Source organism: Dipodomys merriami, unplaced genomic scaffold (genome assembly GCF_024711535.1).
Source record: "Dipodomys merriami isolate MVZ:Mamm:240054 unplaced genomic scaffold, mDipMer1.0.p SCAF_3196, whole genome shotgun sequence".
Lineage (NCBI taxonomy): Eukaryota > Metazoa > Chordata > Mammalia > Rodentia > Heteromyidae > Dipodomys > Dipodomys merriami.
In genome coordinates this window covers 1-20841 of record NW_027204711.1, presented here as the reverse complement: position 1 = coordinate 20841, position 20841 = coordinate 1, and the positions used below count along the sequence as shown (strand labels likewise).

General features: G+C 38.2%; 1 protein-coding gene across 1 annotated transcript; it reads left to right on the top strand.

Annotated features, from left to right (window-relative positions):
• Positions 1-400: 400 nt before the first annotated feature.
• Positions 401-19808, top strand: LOC138841405 (echinoderm microtubule-associated protein-like 5; the record flags this gene model as incomplete). Its single annotated transcript, XM_070042070.1, has 6 exons — positions 401-489; positions 1317-1493; positions 5403-5604; positions 7341-7467; positions 18103-18181; positions 19679-19808. Coding segments are annotated over 6 exons (804 nt in total), but the record flags the coding sequence as incomplete, so codon positions are not given.
• Positions 19809-20841: the final 1033 nt, after the last annotated feature.

The window sequence follows — 20841 nt, the reverse complement described above, 5'->3', positions numbered from 1 at the left end:
TTTTATACTAATCAAAACAAAAAGAAAATATAGCCTAGCACTGGTGGCTCATGCTACTCATGCTACTCAGGAGGTTGAATCTGAGGATCATGGTTTGAAGCCAGCCTGGGCAGGAAAAGTCCATGAGACTCTTATCTCCTAAGCACCAGAAAACCACAAGTGGCACTGTAGCTCAAGTTGCAGAGTGCTAGCCTTGAGCAAAAGAACTCAGGGATAGCACCCAGACCCCAAGTTCAAACCCCATGACTGACAAAAAAAAAAAAAAGAAAAAGAAAATATAATATGGTTAATATATACTGACAACAGAGGAAAATGGTCTTTCTGTTTCAGCTTAATTTTTTCCATAAAATTTAAATATACTAATGATATATGTATTTATTTATTTTAATGCTTTTTTAAGGAAAGCTTTTACAGGTCAACACTGGTGCTAAAGAACAGTTATTCTTTGAAGCTCCCAGAGGGAAAAAACAAACCATCCCCAGTGTGGAGGTAGGAAGATTCTGGTACTGTGGTTGTGTCTCCACTAGTAAGAGTTGTTGGAGAATTGACTAATGTCTATGAGTATTCACTCTCACATTGTTTGAATTATGGATTTCCTTTAGTTATTTTATTGGGCTAGAATACATAGAATACATAGATGGGTAAAAGAAGAAACACTGTTTCTAGGAAAGGAAAAAATTATATCTAAGTCTAGCTATTCTGTAAGCACTTTCCTGAAAGGATGAGAAGCATCACAGTAATTGAACACACATGCCAAATCTACTTTGAAGTACTGAATATCTGCCATATCCTTTGAAATCCATATGCCTAAGATGCTTGTTCTGACTTTTTAAAGATTGTGTTTGGTTTTGTGCTTCATAGTCTTAGTGGTTATGAACATAGCATAAGAAGAGTTTTATTTAACATGAAAGTGTCTTAATGAAGGAAGGAAAAAGATTAAGTAAAAGCAAGATTTCCAAAATGATTAATCGGAAAACATGCTTATAATGTATTAGTGAATGTATATAGATATGAACTATATAAATGTTTCTTGATTATGCCAAAACTAGAAACTGTCTTATTCATTATTACTGTATGCTTAAATATAGAACATATAGTAGATATATAATATAGAACATATAGTAGATATATAATAAGTAAATCCTGAACCGTGTTATATTAAATTTTTTCTTCAGAAACTCATAGAATCTGGGGAAGTATACAACCAAGGCAACTCACAATTTAGCTATTTTTCCACTAAATCTTTACGTATAAAAAGTTCATATTCTGATTTGTCAACTTGAATTTTATAAATCTACAATTTTTTTCCTTTTTAGGTAGAAAAAATAAGTTGGTCATCATGGACAAGTGTGCTTGGTTTGTGTTGTGAAGGAATTTGGCCCGTAACAGGAGAAGCCACAGATGTAACTGCCTCTTGCCTTACCAATGACAAAGTGGTCCTAGCTACAGGGGATGATTTGGGATTTGTGAAGTTATTTAGGTATCCTGCGAAAGTATGTATTTTCTTTAACTTTTCTAATAATCACAATTATGAAAATAGTTAAGATAATGTTCTCATGTAGTACTTTATGCTTGTAATATGAATGGTACATATATACCATGTAATGTACCATGAAAGGTGTCCAGTTTGTTTCCTATTCGTGGCTTCATATTTATAAATTTTTTTTTTGTCAGTTGTGGGGTTTGAACTCTGGGCCTGGGTGCTGTCCCTCAGCTCAAGGCTATCTCTCTACCACTTGAGCCATAGTGCCATTTCCGGTTTATTGGAGATAAAGAATCTCACAGACTTTCCTGCTCAGGCTGGCTTTGACCCGTGATCCTCAGATCTCAGCCCCCTGAGCAGCTAGGATTACAGGTGTGAGCCACCAGCACCTGGCACTATTATGATTTTTAGTTCATGATGGTCTTATTTAACTTTCTATATTAATGTTTTTAGACCAGCGTTGAAATAAAAAGATAGATTTAAAACTTCTCATTGATCCAGGTGCTGGTGGCTCACACCTGCAATCCTAACTACTCAGGATGATAAGATCTGAGGATCACGGTTCAAAGCCAGCCTGGGCAGAAAAGTCTGTGAGACTCTTATCTCCAATAAACCACTCAGAAAATCAGAAGTAGCACTATGGCTCAAGTGGTGGAGCACTAGCCTTGAGCTGAAGAGCTGAGGGACAGCATCCAGGCCCAGAGTTCAAGCCCCACAACCAACCAAAAAGACAAAAACAAAAACAAAACTTTACATTGCAATTCAGCTAATCAAGAAAACATTCAGAACTGGGGAAGCAACTTACTAATAGAGCACTTATCTAGATAAATGAGACCCCAAGTTTGATACCCAGTACTGAAAAGAGAGAGTGAATGCCAGGTGCTTGTGGCTGACGCCTGTAATCCTAGCTACTCAAGAGGATCCTAGCTACTCTGAGGATCGAGGTTCAAAGCCAGCCCGGGTAGGAAAGTCCATGAAACTCTTATCTCCAATAAACCACCAGAAAACCGGAAGTGGCACTGTAGCTCGAGTGGTAGAGCCCTCGCCTTGAGCTAAGAGCTGAGGGAGCACGCTCAGGCCCAGAGTTCAAGCCCCATGACCAACCAAAAAAAAAAAGAGAGAGAGCCAAAGAGTGAGAATGAGAGAAACAAAACAGACACAGAGAAAGAAACAGAGACAGAATTCCACAGATCCTGTTTTAGATGCATAGGAGTATTAGAACCATGGTAGATAAGAATGTGTCCCACTTAAACAATTATTAGTCACAGACTTCACTTCCATTCCAGATAGTATAAATACTTTAGGTTCTAGGATACTGGTCTACAGATTTCCTTCTTGTAGCAAGAATCTTTGTACAGTTCTTTGAAGACAAATTTCCTTTTATTAAGAGTCTTTATTACTGGGAGAGGAGTTGTTAGGTGATCTTTAGGAAACAGCCAGTGGGAGATTTTATAGAAGGGTACGATCAAGTCTAGGAAGTCTTCTCCTGTCATTGGTCCCTTTCCTTGGAACCCAGGCCACTTTCTCTGGAAACAAGCCCTTTTCCATGCAAATGACCTAGTCATTAGCGGAGCTCACCCTTTTCATTCAGAGCCACATTATTCTGGTCCTATCTGGGTCCTTTTATGCTGAGGAGTATTCTACCTAGTTCCTGCTAGAGAAAACTACACATATTGTTGCTTTCTGGAAATGAATCCTTTGTTTCCCTAAGTTGATTACAAACAGGCTTTCACGATGATCCTATTGGCTAAAACATAGTCAGGCCTCTTAAGTACTACTGAAGTTACAAAATAAAATGTGAAGGGAAGTATCATTAGCCACATTTCTCTGTGACAAGCAAACTTAAATTTCTTACAAGGGACATATTCTAGCAAATACATTTTCCCTTCCTTCCTTCCTTCCTTCCTTCCTTCCTTCCTTCCTTCCTTCCTTCCTTCCTTCCTTCTTTCCTTCCTCCCTTCCTTCCTCCCTTCCTTCCTCCTTTCCTTCCTTCCTCCCTTCTTTCTTTTGCTTTCATCCTTTCATTGTGTGTGTGTGTGTGTGTCAGTCATGGGGCTTGAACTCAGGACCGGGGTGCTGTCCTAGACCTCTTTTGCTCAAGGCTAGCACTCTACCATTTTAAGCCACAGCTCCATTTCTGTTTTTTGGTTTTGGTTTTGTTTTTTTGTTTTGGGAAAAAAAAAAAAGAGTATTTATTATTTAAGGTTCTTTAGTCTTTTATAAAGACTCTTAAGTTTTTATAGTCTTGTTTTTCTAGAGAACTCACTGTTTTTGCTATTCACCATACTTTCTTTAGACCATCTTTTATTCTAATACCCTTGAAAATCCATCAAAATCCTATTTATTGAACTGAACCTTACTTGTGTAACTTATAGCACCGATTTCTTGATTTAAAAGTTTCCAATAAAAGCACTAATGAATTAAGATGAAAGATATTTATATGTATTTACCAAAGTAATTGATAATTGTTTGTTACTGTAGCCATCTGTGTGCACAGATATTTATATTCTCTCTCAATTATGTTTATTTCCAACAATGATATCTATAATCATTGTTTCTAATAGATTATGCTGCTGCATATTAACTGTAATTAACTGTTATTTTATTGAACATTTAAACTATTTAAATTTTTTGCTAATGTAAGTAAACATTATGGTAAGTTTTTTTTTGCACACATAACATTGTTGAGCATAGAACAAGGGAGATGTGTAAATAAAAAGTAAGAACATTTTTATGTTTTTAACATCGAATATTATTGCAATTGATTTCTAAAGGAATTAATTCTCATTAAGAATATTTGAAACTACTTTTTTTTTTTTTGGTCCGGTCGTGGGGCCTGAACTCTGGGCCTGGGCGCTGTCCCTTAGCTCTTCAGCTCAAGGCTAGCGCTGTACCACTTGATCCACAGTGCCACTTCCGGCTTTTTTCCTTTTTGCTTATGTGGTGCTGGGGAGAATCAAACCCAGGGCCTCAGGCATGCAAGGCAAGCGCTCTACCACTGAGCCACCTTCCCAGCCCCTGAAACTACTTTTTAATAAGTTTTTTATTGTGAAAATACTGTACAGAGGGGTTCCAGTTACATGAGCCAAGGTAATGAGTACATTTCTTATCAAGCATTGTTGCCTCCTCCTTTGTTTCTCCCCTACTATCCCTTCCCTCCCACCTCCACAACTACACTCCTCCCCACCCCCACCTAAATTGTAAAGTTCATTTTTCTTTTTTTTTTTTTTTTCCTTTTGGTCAGTTGTGGGGCTTGAACTCTGGGCTTGGGTGCTGTCCCTGTGCTCTTCAGTTCAAGACAAGCTCTCTACCACTTGAGCCACAGCACCACTTCCGGTTTTCTGTTGGTTTATTGGAGATAAGAGTTTCACGGACTTTCCTGCCCAGTCTGGCTTTGAATCGAGATCCTCAGATCTCAGCCTCCTGAGTAGCTAGGATTACAGGCATGAACCACTGGCGTTCGGCTTAAAGTTCACTTTTCAGCATAGTGAAACTACTTTTATTTCACTAGTTTATTTTTTCCTTCTCAAGTTTTAGAATTAGTACTTTTTATCCTTGAAAAATCTCAATATTGGGTCTGGGAAGGTGGCTCAGTGATAGAGCACTTGCCTTGCATGCTTGAGGCCCTGGGTTCGATTCCTCAGCACCACATAAGCAGAAAAAAAAAAGCCGGAAGTGGTGCTGTGGCTCAAGTGGTAAAGTGCTAGCCTTGAGCTGAAGAGCTGAGGGACAGTGCCCAGGCCCAGAGTTCAGGCCCCACAACCGGACCCCCCCCCCCAAAAAAAAATTATTTTCTCATGTTTTTAATATCTATTATCAAATCCCTAATTTCTACTCATCTACTGAAAAAGGCTAAACATTTTCAAATAATGAAATTTCTTTTTCCAAGAAAGGGATTTTTGAATTTTTTTATCTTTAGGGAAAATTTGGAAAGTTTAAGAAGTATGTGGCCCACAGTACACATGTCACAAATGTTCGCTGGACTTATGATGACAGCATGCTGGTCACTCTAGGAGGTGCAGATATGTCCTTAATGGTGTGGACAAATGAAGTGGAGAGTTATCGAGAAAGAAGGCCCTGTGACAGTGAAGAATCGGATATAGATTCTGAAGAAGATGGAGGTATGTTCTTTTTAAACATTTTAACAAGAATACAGAAAAAGTTGAGTCTGACTCACTTGAAGTAGGAAAGTTAAAACAATAATAAAGTCTGTAGTTGTGATATTAGTAGTTTTGGTCAGTCTTACACCAGAATTTGTTTTTTGATAAATAACAACAGGCTGGCATGTATTGGTGACTCTTAATATTCTTCGTATAAATGTAAGACAAAATTCTAAATAAATACTATTGAACGTCATATTTTATTTTATTGGCAGTATTGAGGTTTTGAATTCAGCCTTGTGCTTGCTACACAAGTATACTACCACTTAAATCACAACCCTTGATCCCCTTTTTCGTTATTTATTTTTCAGACAGGGTTCCGTGACTTTGCCCAGACTGGCCCCAAATTGAACTCCTCCTACCCCTGCTTTTCCATAGCTGTAACCACAAGCATTGTGTCACCATTGTAGGCTTGTACTTTGAGAAAATGTTTTACTAACTTTTCCTGCCCTGGCTAACTTCAAACATTGATTCTCTTATTTCTACCTCCCAAATAGCTGGAATTATCATGCTGGCTAAACTTCATTTTAAAATATTTTGATTTTTTTCCTAATGTGCCAGTCATACTCAATAGTTCATTTTAGAAAATGCATTTTGTAGTATTAAAAAAAAAATCATATGCCGGGTTCCAGTGGCTCACACCTGTAATCCTAGCCACTCAGGAGGCTGAGATCTGAGGATCACGGTTCAAAGCCAGCCTGGGCAGGAAAGACCGTGAGAATCCTTTCTCCAATAAACCACTAGAAAAATGGAAGTAGTGCTGTAGCTCAAGTGGTAGAACACTCGCCTTGAGCTGAAGAGCTGAGGGACAGCGCCCAGGCCCAGAGTTCAAGCTCCACGACGGACCAAAAAAAAAAAAAAATCACAGCATCTACAAAGAATGCACATTTTCCCTTATATGTGGAAGCTAGAACTTGCTTACAGACACATAAATAAATACGTTGGGTGGCATACAAGTGTACATAAATATATTAACTGAAATATGGTAGATTCAAGGGAGATCTGAAATATTGTTCCTTAGAAAGTCAAAATCAAAGTTCAGCAAAATAAAACACCAGGAAGCAGGTACATGAAAGGGATGGGGTGGGATTAAAGGGAAAGGAGCACAGATGACTGAAGAGGGGGACATGCTGTCAAGAATCCAATGCATGTACTACAAAATTGAGAGAAGAGAGGTGGATAGGGAAGGAATGGGGGGAGTGTAGAAAGAGGTGACATTGATCAAGATATACTGTATTCATAACATTCTCTGTTAAATGGCAGCTCCTTTTTACAACTTCTTAAATAATTAAAAATAAGAACAACGCTCAGTTTGGGAGGGGGAAAAGAATCAGCTCCAAAATGTGAAAATGTTTGATTCTCATGTGAAATGTACAATAATATATTGAGTCCACCTCTGAAAGATGAAAAAATACTCCCATATCATTGCATCTTAACCTCTACTAACATTTTCAGATATTTAGTATGTGTTTAGGCACATGAAAATTTTATAAATTGGGATCATGTTGAACTCATTTTTGTAGTTTGCTATTATCTCTTAGTGATGCTTTGAAAATACCACTATATAGTAATTTTGCCAACTGAATATTAACTATAACATACTTATTTCATACTGTTGGAAATCCTTTCATTATATTTATGGGGTCATAATTGATCTCAACTATTACTTAAGGAATCGCTTCATATTTTGCTGATAGGCTATGACAGTGATGTTACAAAAGAGAAAGAAATCAGTTACACCATCAGAGCCTTATCAACAAATATTCGCCCAATGTTTGGAGTCAAGCCTCATTTACAACAAAAAGAACCTTCAGTTGATGAGAGGTAATAATAAAGTTTAAAACTATTTTTAAATTAAAATGAAGTTTAAATTGAAGAAAAATACATTAACAAAAAAAGTAAATTTGTTGATTAAGAAAGCTAACAGTGGGAACCTCGTTTTGTACAGTGCTCAGCAACTCTGAGAAAATACGTTTGTCCTGAAATGCTTTGTTAGTAACTGTCTTTAGTAGTTTAGGGAATGTTACATCCATATATATCCATATATGTGCATATAAATATATACACATATACATGCATACATATAAATACATGTATGTGATTCAGTTTTAAAAGGCCTTTCTATCATATACCGTTAATCAAGGAGAGACATTGTTTCAAAAAATTTAAAGCAAAAAATGCAGATTGAGGTATAGCTTGTCTTTAATGGAAACTGGTAGTAGTATGTAATCAGCATGTCAAAAATAAGGACATATACACTGCAATTTTATAAGGAGATAGCTTTTTTAAGAAAGTCTCTGGGCTAAAGGAAAGGTCAAGGGAGAAACTGTGGACCTAGAATTTTCAGAATTAAAGACAGAAAACAGTGAAGAGCCCTATGGGGACCAAGGACGTAGTTCAGAGTTCGAAGGATTACCTACTATGTGTAAGTCCCTAAGCTCCATTCCCAAAGTGGAAAAAAAAAGTGAGGCTGATGGCATAGATTTAAGAAGGGGAGAGGTTTTAGAAAATGGTTAAGGAAGATTATTCAGCAAAGCAGAAGCAGTGACAAACAGAGGTGGTGGGAGATGGGAACATCAGTGACTTCCATATGAAGAAAAATATCGAAGAAGTTTGTATCTGAGGAAAAGCTGAAAAATAAAACCTATTCAGGGAATGAAGTGTGAGGAATGAGGTGAACTTTGGTGACAGACAGGTAAGGGAACAACTGGAGATTCTGGTAAATTCACTAACACAGCGTTCCAGAGAAGGTAACTCCTCAGCAACTAGGTAAAGGTTAGCTTGCAGATAGGATAACTGATAGAAGAGGTCAGCTAGAGAAGGATAGACTAACCATGCATGTGTTATGTTTAAAGACACAAACTTCAAAGTAATTTTAACAGAAATCGGTCATACCATAATCTGAATACCTGCAGAGAACTTCAGTGTTGTATCAGCTTGCTAGAATATGTAGTCTTCATGCTGCCCAAAGGCCATAGATTTTGGAGCCAAATAGGTGAAAATACTCATTTTTCCATTTACTAGTTGTGACCTTGAGGTCTTATTTATTCTTTCTAAACCACAGGATCAAAATGAAAATTATAATCCCTGATGGATAGATTACTTAACCCTCCACCAGTGACACCCTCCCTTGAGATGAAATACAGAGTAGCCTGAGGATATGGCTGAAATAGTCTTTCTGAAATAAAATATTCATAAATAATAAGCAAGCACTACCTGTATATTTATTTCTTAGAATAATGCATATAAATCCACACATGTGGATGTAGAGAATTCTTAAATACTAAGAATAAGTATTCTTAGTATTACCTTAAAGAAATTGTATCACTCTAGTAATGAAAAAGTAGTGTTCTGTAAGGAAAGAACTCTTAATATAGAGTCCCATATATTTCTTTTTCTTTCTTTTTGATTCAAAATTTTAATAATAAATTGTGCCAGTAGAAGCTTTTAAAAGGCAATGATATATCAATAAATAATAGTTAAATTGAGTTCCTGAGAAAGAACCTATAGAGTCCCATATATTTCTTTCATATTTTATACTTTTTTTTTTTTTTTCTGGTCAGCCGTGGGGCTTGAACTCTGGGCCTGGGCGCTGTCCCTCAGCTCTTCAGCTCAAGGCGAGTGCTCTACCACTTGAGCTACAGCCCCACTTCCGGTTTTCTGGTGGTTTATTGGAGATAGGAGTCTCACGGTCTCTCCTGCCCGGGCTGGCTTTGAACCGCGATCCTCAGATCTCAGCCTCCTGAGTAGCTAGGATTACAGGCGTGAGCCACCAGCGCCCGGCTTCTTATACTATTTTTTTTTTTTTTTTGTCGGTCGTGGGGCTTGAACTCTGGGCCTGGGCGTTGTCCCTCAGCTCTTCAGCTCAAGGCGAGAGCTCTACCACTTGAGCTACAGCGCCACTTCCGGTTTTCTGGTGGTTTATTGGAGATAGGAGTCTCACGGTCTCTCCTGCCCGGGCTGGCTTTGAACCGTGATCCTCAGATCTCAGCCTCCTGAGTAGCTAGGATTACAGGCGTGAGCCACCAGCGCCCGGCTTTATACTATTTTTAAGATAAGAACATTATCTCTGTCAGATAAATTTGTTATGTTACCTAATTGTAATCTGTAGTCCATCATTCATAGTACAACACTTAAATTTAGATCCTCCTCTATGTTGAAGTGATCCGCATTTAGACAGATGGAATATTTTCCTGCTCTTGAAGAACAATTAACACTTGCCCTAACTGTAATCTTTGGTGTTAACTTGGATCTTTTGCAGCTAACATTGAACATTGTGTTTGTATGTGTGCGTGCACGTGTGCTGGTCATGGGGCTTGAACTCAGGTTCCTGAGCTTTTGTGCTCAAAACTAGTGTTCTACCTCTTGAGCTGCAGCTCCAGAGATAAGACTGTCCTGGACTTTCCTGCCTGAGTTGACTTTGAACCATGACCCCTAGATCTCAGCCTCCTGAATAGCTAGGATTACAAGCATGAACCACTGGCACCTGGCCTGCCCCTAACTTTTTAAAAATTATTTTTAAATTGTCTTCTGTTTAAAAAAAAATTCAGTGTTGATTCTGCTAATGTGGCTCCTAAGAACCTTCATTTCACGAAATAAGAGTAGATAGAAATTAAGAACCTTCTTTTTGCCAACTTCGTATATATTACTAAAAATATATATTACTAAAACCTTTTCAAAACAATGTGACATAAAGTAGAGATAGTTTTGTATTTTTTCTGTTGACGTGTTACCTTTATTGTGTTTAGTAAACTGCTATGCTTATTTATTATTAATTTTCATCTGTTTCCCTACTTTTTTTCCCCTATTCCTTTCGAAGACAGGGGGTAGTAAGGTAAGTGTTTTATTGAAGAATATAGTTTATTCCGATATATTATTTATATTAAACTATCAAGTATTTTATTCTTTGTTCTATTGTGATCTTTATAGCATTGTATTAATATTTTCTTTTTTTCTGGTCCTGGAGCTTGAACTCAGGATGTGGGTGCTGTCCCTGAGCCTCTGTACTCAAGGCTAGCACTCTGCCACTTGAGCCACAGTGCTGCTTCTGGCTTTTTCTTAGTAGTTTATTGGAGATAAGAGTCTCTTGGACTATTCCACCAAGGCTGGCTTCAAACCATGATTCTCAGATCTCAGCCTCCTGAGTAGCTAGGACTACAGGCTTGAACCACCAGCATCAAGCTTTGTATTAATATTTTCTTATGAAATATTTAGATAGATTTATCAAGAAAGATATAAAATAGGTCAAATCCCATAAAATTGCATTTTTAGATATAATATGTGGCTATTACTGTGAAAATCTTATGATTCATTGATTTTACAATGACTTAATGAACTTCTATACTTTAGAGAGTTTAAGATCTTTTCTCAGTTTTAGAGGCTCATAAAAACAAACATAGACACATATATTTATCAGTGAAATCTGATAGCTTCATTTAATGCATAGTTACTTCATTTAAAAACAATAAAAGATTAATTACATAATTGTACATTTAATAAAATGACATGGGTAATTTTAGATTACCTTTAGTGAAATGAAAGTGTCTCTAGAGAGTTTATAAAACACTACACTGGGAAAATACAGTCAGCTTTAGAAGTTGGGCTTGGAAGTGTGGCTCAGGTGGTAGGGTACCTGCTATGAGCATTAAGTGTGAGACAGCGAGATCAAGTCACAGTCTCTGAAAGAAGCCTGGGGGTGGAGGGGATTAACTTTAGAAGTTTAAAAAAAAATAGCAATGAGAAAATTCCAAGAGATAGAATTTAAAAAGTGCATTTGACCAAATGGTGCGGATACTCAAATAGTAGGCCCCTGAATGTATTGACAGCAGGAAATATCTGTGAAATTCATGGTGTATTTTAAGCAGGGATGTGTGGAAAAGTGAGTGCAGAGTATACCACCACCTGTAGAGACCCACATACTGGTGGAGGTGTGGTTCCCATGCTAGAGCTCCACGGAAGTGGAAAAAGTCAAGTGAAAACACCAAGCTAGAGTACGAGACCCTAAGTTCAAGCCAGAGTACTAGCACAAAAAAATAATAAAGAAGTCTACATTATCTCCTGCTGTTTAACAGAAGTGAAGCATTCAAAGCTAGCCTCTAATTCAAAGTAGCTTGTTCCATACCAGTCTCTACTTTCTGGAGACATTGTCTGCTTGTGGAATGAAGGAAGATGGCATGGCCACTTCTTATGAAGAACAGTCAGTTTTCTGGGAATCACTTGTTTCAAAGCAAGAAAATGAAGTAGAGATGTGATTATTGTCTTGGACTTGAAGAGCTTCTTATGTAGACATGATGTCCCCGTCAGTCTGTGTTTATGCACTTTAGATGACCATTTGTCATGAGCACCATAAAGTGATGCTCTAGATGAGTAAGGATGGTTTCTGGGTGAAATGGAGGAGGGACCCTTGTGACACCCTGAACTTCTGTTACACTCTTACACTCCATTCCCCTGGGTACTGGGCAAGTTCTCTACCATCGAGCTACATCTTCAGTCTTTATTGTGTGTGTGTGTGTGTGTGTGTGTGTGTGTGTGTGTGTGTGTGTGTGTGTGTGTGTGTGTGTGTGTGTGTGTGTGTGTGTGTGTGTGTGTGTGTGTGTGTGTGTGTACATATATATATATATATTTGCTCTTCAACTCGCAGCTAGTGCTCTACCACTTGAGCCACAGCCCTACTTCCAGCTTTATTTGTATATTTTTGTTTGTTGTTTCTCAAGACAGAGTCTCACTACATAAGCCAGGCTAGTCTCAAACTTGAGATCCTCCCACCAAAGTCTCCTGAGTGCTGGAACTGTGGTTCTATATCACCACTCCAAAACTCACTATAATATTAAGGGAAAGGTACTGTTTCTCCTTTTCTTTCTTTTTCTAATTCTTTTTTTTTTCAATGCTACGATGGAACTCAGGGCTCCACTCTAGTCTTACACTAATAGTTTCTAAAAACTAAAATTAGAGCCAAGTGCCGGTAGTTCATGCCTGTTATCCTAGCTACTCAGGAGGCTGAAATCTGAGGATCACAGTTCAAAGCCAGCCTGGGCAGGAAAGTTCATGAAACTCTTATCTCCAATAAACCACTAGAAAACTGGAAGTGGCGCTGTGGCTCAAGTGGTAGGGCGCTTGCCTTGAGCTAAAGAGCACAGGGACAGTGCCCAAGCCCCATGACCCACCAAAAAAAAAAGCAACTAAAGTTAGTTTTTCTTTAACCACATTTTTCTACATAATTTAAGGAACTACTACATTTTTAAAATAGTTGGAATTTTTGTTTGTTTTGTTTTTCTTTTTTTTTGTAGTGCTAAGGTTTGGACTTGGGGCCTCCTGCTTGGTCTGTATTTCTTTTTTATAAAGTCAGCCTTGGACCACAATGCTTCTACCTATCCCTACAATGTAGTCGAGATTACAGAAGTGACCCACTATACCTGGCTTAGTTAATGAGATGGAGGTGTCTCTAGCCTTTTTGTGTGGGCTGTAATTGATCTGTGATCCTCCTGATCTCTGTCTTCCAAGTAGCTGTGCTTACAGGCATATAACATCAATCTCAACAAAATTTTGTGTTGATTGATGATGTGCTGGTACTTGGGCTTGAACTCAACTTTTACATCCAAACCTGGTACTTCCCACTTGAGCTGCACTTTGCTGGTTAATTGTAGGTAAGAGTCTTGAGATTTTGCTGCCTTGACTGGCTTTGAACCAAAATCCTCAGATCTCAGACTCCTGAGTAGCTAGGATTAAAGGCATTAGCCACAGCATCTAGTGGAATATTTCTTTTTATTGTTAATTCGTTTACTACCCAAATTCCAAATCTAACTAGATCTTCAATTACTCCTGCTGTCTCCGGGATTGGCTGACTGTGGGTCCTTCTTCTTAAAAAGTTCTCTTAAAAACTCAAGTGCTACTAGCCTTTTAAATCTAGATTTTGTTTCCTATTTGTAAATACAAAGACAAGCAGATGTAGTTTGATAGAAATTCACTTTGTCTAATCTGAATAAGAAAAAGAATGTTATACTTGTAGTTTACAACACAGAACATTTTGAATTCTCACTTATCTTTCTCTTTTGCCTTTTTTCTTCTAATCTGTCTGCCATTAATGGAATAATTTAAACCTTTTCAATGTTCAGTAATAAAAGTCCACAGGCCTTTAATATTTTCAGTGTAATTTGCTGCATTAAACGTATAAAATATTGTATTAAAGGAAATATTTTCTCTGTTTTAAAACTCAAATTATGTTATAATATTTTCTTCTTTCTTTCTTTCTTTGCTGCTGAAAAGAGGTTCCAGGTAATCTTCTTGTTATGTTTATGAGGCCTAATTTTGTGTGTCCATAATCTTTTTCATTTGCCATTAATGAGCAATGTGACTCAATGCTGTTTACCTCTATTCATTTTTCTGCACTTTCTCCCTTTGGAATTAGAGCCCCTGAAATGGAGAGAGAGAGAGAGAGAGAGAGAGAGAGAGAGAGAGAGAGAGAGAGAGAGAGAGAGAGAGTGTGTGTGTGTGTGTGTGTGTGTGTGTGTTGGTGCTAGGGCTTGAACTCAAGGCCTCAGCTCTGTCCCTGAGCTAACACTCAAGGCTAACACTCGACCACTTAAACCACAGCTCCACTTAAGCCACAGTTCCACTTATTTGGGTGGTTTATTGGAGTCTTATGAACTTTCCTACCTGGGCTGGCTTTGAACCATGATCCTCAGATCTCAGCCTCCTGAGCAGCTAGGATTATAGATATGAGCCATCAATATGTGGCATGTATAGAACCATAATTAGTAGATGTGTACTACATATAATTGCTTTACTTAAGCTTCATGCATTCATTTGTACAGTGTTTCGACTTGTATAATTTTATTTTAAGCAATAATACAATATCCTTTATTTGAATTGTCCTTACAAAAATTAAAATATGCTTGATTGTTACATAGAGTTGTATAGATACAAATTGCTTGTTTATTGTTTGAGTTATAGTTAAAGCTGTCAGATACTAACATTGATGAAACAAACTACTAAATTGACTTGGAAGAAAACCAGTTTTACTGGGCACTGGTGGCTCATATCTGGCTACTCAGGAGGTGGGGATGTTAAGATCACAGTTCAAAGTCACCCCAGGAAAACAAATCTCTGACACTCTTTATTGCCAATTAACCTGAACCAGAAATGGAGATGTGGCTCAAGTGGTAGAGTGCTAGCCTTGAACAAAAAAGCTTAGAGATGGAGTCCAAGCACTGAGTACAAACCCCAGGACCAGCACCAAAAAAAAAAAAAAAGTTTCTATTATTTGAAACAGGCAGTCCTAGTAGAACTATTGTAAGTTTAAATTCGACAAATTTAGTTTTATGTTTTACTCATGGACATTTAAAAAGTAAATGACTTACCCATTATTCTCTGCATGTCCTAGGAGCATGTCAGCCAGAAGGGTGGCATTCTCCCACGACTTCATCGCTAGTTTTGAACCACAATACTTTATAAATTGTTTTCTGAGGTTCATGTCATGTAGCTTTTCTTCTTCATTTTACTCATTTAACATCATACTGTCATTCTCTGTAAAACATGTTGCTGTATGTCCCATAATCTTCTGGTAATGAATTGCCCATCAATCTGGTCACTTCAGTGTTGTTATCAATAAGCATCCATCCTGGAAGCTTGGATACCCAAGTGGGGTAGTTTAAGACAGCAGCATTTGAACAGCATTGGTTAATTTAAAATTCAAGTTTCCTAGTGGCTTTTATTTCATTATATTAAAAAAATGGTTCATTTGCATAAAAAATCAAAAGTAAATGATTTGAATCCAAACTTTCTGTGATAACATGAAAATATATTTTTATATATAATAATTGACAGAGACAGACAGACAGACGTGTGTGGCACTTTTTTTTTTTTGGTAGTTGTCCTGTGCTTTAAACTCAGGGCCTTGCCCTTGCTCCTCTTGCTTGCTTGGCTGACACTCTGCTACTTGAGCCACTACCACCCCATTCATCCCTTTCACGCTTCAGTTATTTTTCAGATAGGGTTCCGTTCTTTTCCCTGGAGCCAGTATCAAACTTGATTCTCCTACTTATGGCATGTCACATAACTGGGATCCACAGGAGTGTGCCACCACACCAGGCTTATTGATTAACATGTAATCCGTGATCACTCACTTTTTGCCTGGTCATCTAGCCTCAAACAATATTCCTCCTGATCTCCACTTTCCAAGTACCTAGGATTACAAACATGATCCGCTGCAGTTACATGCACACCCCCTATCAGTTTGCTTATAGTGTGCTACTTGAGCCATGCCTCAGTATTGTTTTTTGCTGGTTATTTTGGAGATAAAGTCTCAGACTTTTCTGCTTGGAATGGCTTCAAATCTCCAGACTCCACATCTCATCCTCCAGAGGAGCTACAATTACAGATGTGAACCATCAGTGCCTGTCTAGGACATTTACTTTATGACACCAATCAGGCATGTGTATATATTCTACATGCTGTTTTATGTTACATATAAAAATCTACACTAATTTTATTGTTGCAGTGCTGGAAATCAAAGCTGGAGCCTTGTGCTCTAACACTGAGCCACATAATCACTTTATATTTTGCCTGTTCCAGCTCACTACATCGATTTATTTTATATTGCATGTTCAAGGTTAATCATTTACTTTTTTTTTTTTTGGTCATGGGGCTTGAACTCTGGGCCTGGACACTGTCCCTCAGCTCTTCAGCTCAAGGCGAACATTCTATCACTTAAGTGACAGCACCATTTCCAGTTTTCAGGTGGTCAATTGCAGATAAGAATCTCACAGACTTTCCTGCCCGGGCTGGCTTTGAACCGTGCTCCTCAGATCTCAGCCTCCTGAGTAGCTAGGATTATAGGCATGAGCCACTGGCACCTAGCTTCATTTACTTTTTATAAATGTATAAAATGACTATAGTGTAATGCCTAGAAGACTTATTCATAAATATTAAAATTTTTCCATAATAGAATTATTTGTATCACTTTGTGTGTGTGTGTGCTAGTACTGAGTCTGGTACTCAGGGCCTTAACATTTTGCTCAAGGCTGTTATACTACTTGAGCCACAATTCCACTTCTAGCTTTTTCGTTGTTAATTGAAGATAACAGATAAGACTTTACTTCCCAGGCTGGTTTTGAACCATGATCGACAGATCATGAGTGGCTAAGATTATAGGCAAGAGCCACTGGTGCCCAGCTTAATTTCTTTTTCTTTTCTTTTACTTTTTTTTTTCTTTGTCAGTTATGGGGTTTAAACTCTGGACCTGGGCTATGTCCCTCAGCGCTTCAGCTTAAGGTTAGCAGTCTACCACTTGAGTCACAGTGACACTTCCGGTTTTCTGGTAGTTAATTGGAGATAAGAGTCTCACAGACTTTCCTTCCTGGGTTTGCTTTAAACTGTGTACCTCAGATCTCAGCGTCCTGAGTAGCTAGGATTACAGGCGAGAGCCACTGGCCCTGGCCTTAATTTCCTTTTGATTTAGTTTTTATAAACTGAATATTTAAAATTTGGAGAAGGGTTGATATATGATTGATTTAGATTCAGTTTTCAGGTTATTCAATTTGGCAGATGAGAAGAAGGAAAATGAGCAGCATTAGTAATAGTGATTACCTTCTCCAGAGTGTCGTATTAATAATAGTCCTTTATGACTAAAAATTGTTTCCCTTGAATAACTGTTGGATGGTGAAGCATTTCGCACATATGAGGATTGCAAGAAGCAGAGCCAGTGAAGGGGAGGTATGGAAGAAGAGCTAACAAGGAGCATGAAAAAGCATGCTACTATAAATTTAAACTCATATGATTTATGTTTGCTAACAGTATAGAAAGTACACAGAAATACTAAAATTCACTTTCAAGAAGAAAATGTTGGTGTTGGGTGCTTTAAAGCAATAATCTAGGCTTTTTGATAATGTACCCCTCACATTTTTTCAGTATGTAAAATTATTTTCTTATGTGTAATATATCATTCTATCATTCTATTTTATTATTTATGATTTATTATATTTTATTATAATATATTTATAATATATGTATTATTAACAAGGAAATAAAAGTAAGGTGGGGCTAGTGGCTCATGCCTGTAATTCTAGCTTCTCAAGAAACTGAGATCTAGAGAATCATGGTTCAAAACCAGTATAGACAGAAAAGTCTCTGAGACTGTATCTCTGGAATAACCAGCAAAAAGTTGGACTGGAGGCCTGGCTGAAATGGTAGAGAGACAAGTGAACAAGCTGAGCAAGCATGAGGCACACAGTTCAAACTCAACACTAGGGGAAGAAAAAACACCGAAACCCAAGAGAATGAATAAAATTTTAAATTATTTTCTTTTCATCTTCTTGCATGAGAGCCTATCAAAATCAGAGGCCACCAGTCTATGGGAGCCAGATGGGTTCCCGTTGGCAAAGCTGGGACCTCTCTGGAAGGCACCTCTGGGCGGTCCTGGGCACAGGTGATGCATACATCTCCTCCTTCCCACCTTCATTACAGGCCCCCAGTGAGCAGAGCCCCACCACAGCCAGAAAAACTGCAGACGAACAACGTTGGCAAGAAAAAGAGACCCATAGAGGTAAGGAAGGCCCATTTCCTGTTGTTACTAAAATATTTCCCGAGTTCCTTTTATAACTAAGCCTTGTCATTGGTTTTTATGAAAATAAGTGTATCGAATATAATCTTACTTCCTTTGGTTGTAAAATATCTATTGCTTGACTCCTACTCAGTTCTTTTTTTTTTTTTTGGGTCCAGTCGTGGGGCCTGAACTCTGGGCCTGGGTGCTGTCCCTCAGCTCTTCAGCTCAAGGCTAGCACTCTACCACTTGAGTCACAGCGTCACTTCCGGGTTTTTTCTTTTTGCTTATGTGGTGCTGAGGAATCGAACCCAGGGCCTCAGGCATGCAAGGCAAGTGCTCTACCACTGAGCCAACTTTCCAGCCCCTCCTACTCAGTTCTGAGGTTTAGACTGATACCCAAATTCTCTTTAATTTTTTAAATGAGTCTTGTAATACCTTGCAAGATTGATCAGTATCTCAGAATTTGTAAATATACATGTATGGGAATGATCAGTTACTTAGGTAAGCACAGCACTGGCACTTTCTTATACTTTCTGGGCTGAATTTATAAACTAAAGGTTAAATACTTACATTATATCTGGAACTTGACCACAAGGTCTATGGAGACTGTTCTGTCTCTCCAGACAAGAGATCTTTCACAATAATAGAGGAAGAAGAAAGGCTGTGGCCAGCATCTGTAGCCCCAGCAGCCTGTGCATCCTCAGGCATGAATAGGGTTTATGGCTGGTCAGTGAGAATGGACACTTTCAGTTGTAGGACTCTCTGCCTGAACTTGGGCATGACTTGTCAGAGACATCCTTGGGTTAATCAGAGTACCTGACATGCACATCATTTATCCTAAGACGATTATTTATCCTTGGATAAAGTTTTTGTGACTATATTGAATACAGGTTAAAGTATTCTTTTGGAACCAAACATCTGTGTTTAACATGTAGAAAATTCTTGCAATCAGCTGATCACATTATTTCCTTTTCCTTAGTTTACATAGAAAAATATAGTATGTAGCCGGGCGCCGGTGGCTCATGCCTGTAATCCTACCTACTCAGGAGGCTGAGATCTGAGGACCACGCTTCAAAGCCAGCCCGGGCAGGAAACTCCGTGAGACTCTTATCTCCAATAAAAAATTCACTAGAAAACCACTAGAAGTGGCACTCTGGCTCAAGTGGTAGAGCGCTCTCCTTGAGCTGAAGAGCGCAGGGACAGCACCCAAGCCCAGAGTTCACAGCACCCAAGCCCAGAGTTCAAGCCCCACAACCGACAAAAAAAAAAAAAAAAAGAAAAATACAATATGTAGAATATATCTTTTAGTTGACCAAAACAGGTTACATAGAGAAATGTATCTAGTTGGTTTTGTGTTTGAAGTTTGTTAAATATCTAAAACATACCTTCCATTCATTGTGACTGAAGAGCTCAGTACTGTGTATACCACAGAACATAGATGAACATTTACATATGAGGAAAAATATGGTAAAAGGTTTTTTCCCATTATTGTTACAGGATCTTGTTTTGGATCTTGTGTTTGGTTATCGAGGCAGAGACTGCAGGAATAATGTACATTATTTAAATGATGGTGATGATATAATATATCACACTGCATCTGTTGGAATTCTACACAATGTTGCTACAGGTAGGAAATCCTAATTCATCAGTACACACACACGCATACTGTTTTTGATTTAGGATTTATCTAACAGCCTATAGGTATTTGTTAAAGCTGTAAATATTTTAAATATATTGGAGAAAAAGTCCAAACTAATTCATATTTCAGTATTTGGGGGAGGGATTATGTTGCTATTTTTTGTTTGTTTTTGAGACAAGCTCTTCCTGTACAGTCCAGGCTAGCCTGTACCTCTAGGTAGCCCAGGGGGGCCTCAAAATTGCAATTCTCCTAGCTCAACCTCTTAAGTGCTGGAATTACAAGCATGCACCATCATGCCCAGCCACATTTCAGTCTTAAGAGCATTATACAGCAGAATAGTATTTTATCATGCAAAGTTCTATTTGCTTTCTGTTAGAAGTGAGGATTTGCAGTAAATAGCTTTAGCCAGGTGCCGGTGGCTCATGCCTATAATCCTAGCTACTAAGGAGGCTGAAATCTGAGGATCACAGTTCAAAGCCAACCCAGGCAGGAAAGTTCATGAGACTCCTATCTCCAAGTAAACAAGTGGCGCTATGGCTCAACAAAAAGAAGAAGAAGAAGAAGAAGAAAAAGAAGAGAAGAACCATGTTTTATAATGAAACCATTCATAATTGGAGCTCCCTTTTCCCACATCCTCACCATAGGATGGTTTAGGAACATTGTTTTTGATAATGATTGAAAGTAGCATATTGGTAAATGATTGCTGAGTAGATTGTTTTTACTGAGGTCTTGGAAAGCTGAGGAAGCTGCTTATCTATGGTTCTACTCATGAGTCCAAAAATGTAAGAAAGTATTGTTTTTTTCTTTTTTCTTTTTTTTGGTCGGTCATGGGGCTTGAACTCTAGGCCTGGACACTGTCCCTCAGCTCTTCAACTCAAGGCAAACACTCTACCACTTAAGCCACATCGGGTAGGACTTTTCCTGCCCAGGTTGGCTTTGAACTGTGATCCTCAGATCCTCAGATCTCAGCCTTCTGAGTAGCCAGGATTACAGGCGTGAGCCACTGGCTCCCAGCAAGAAA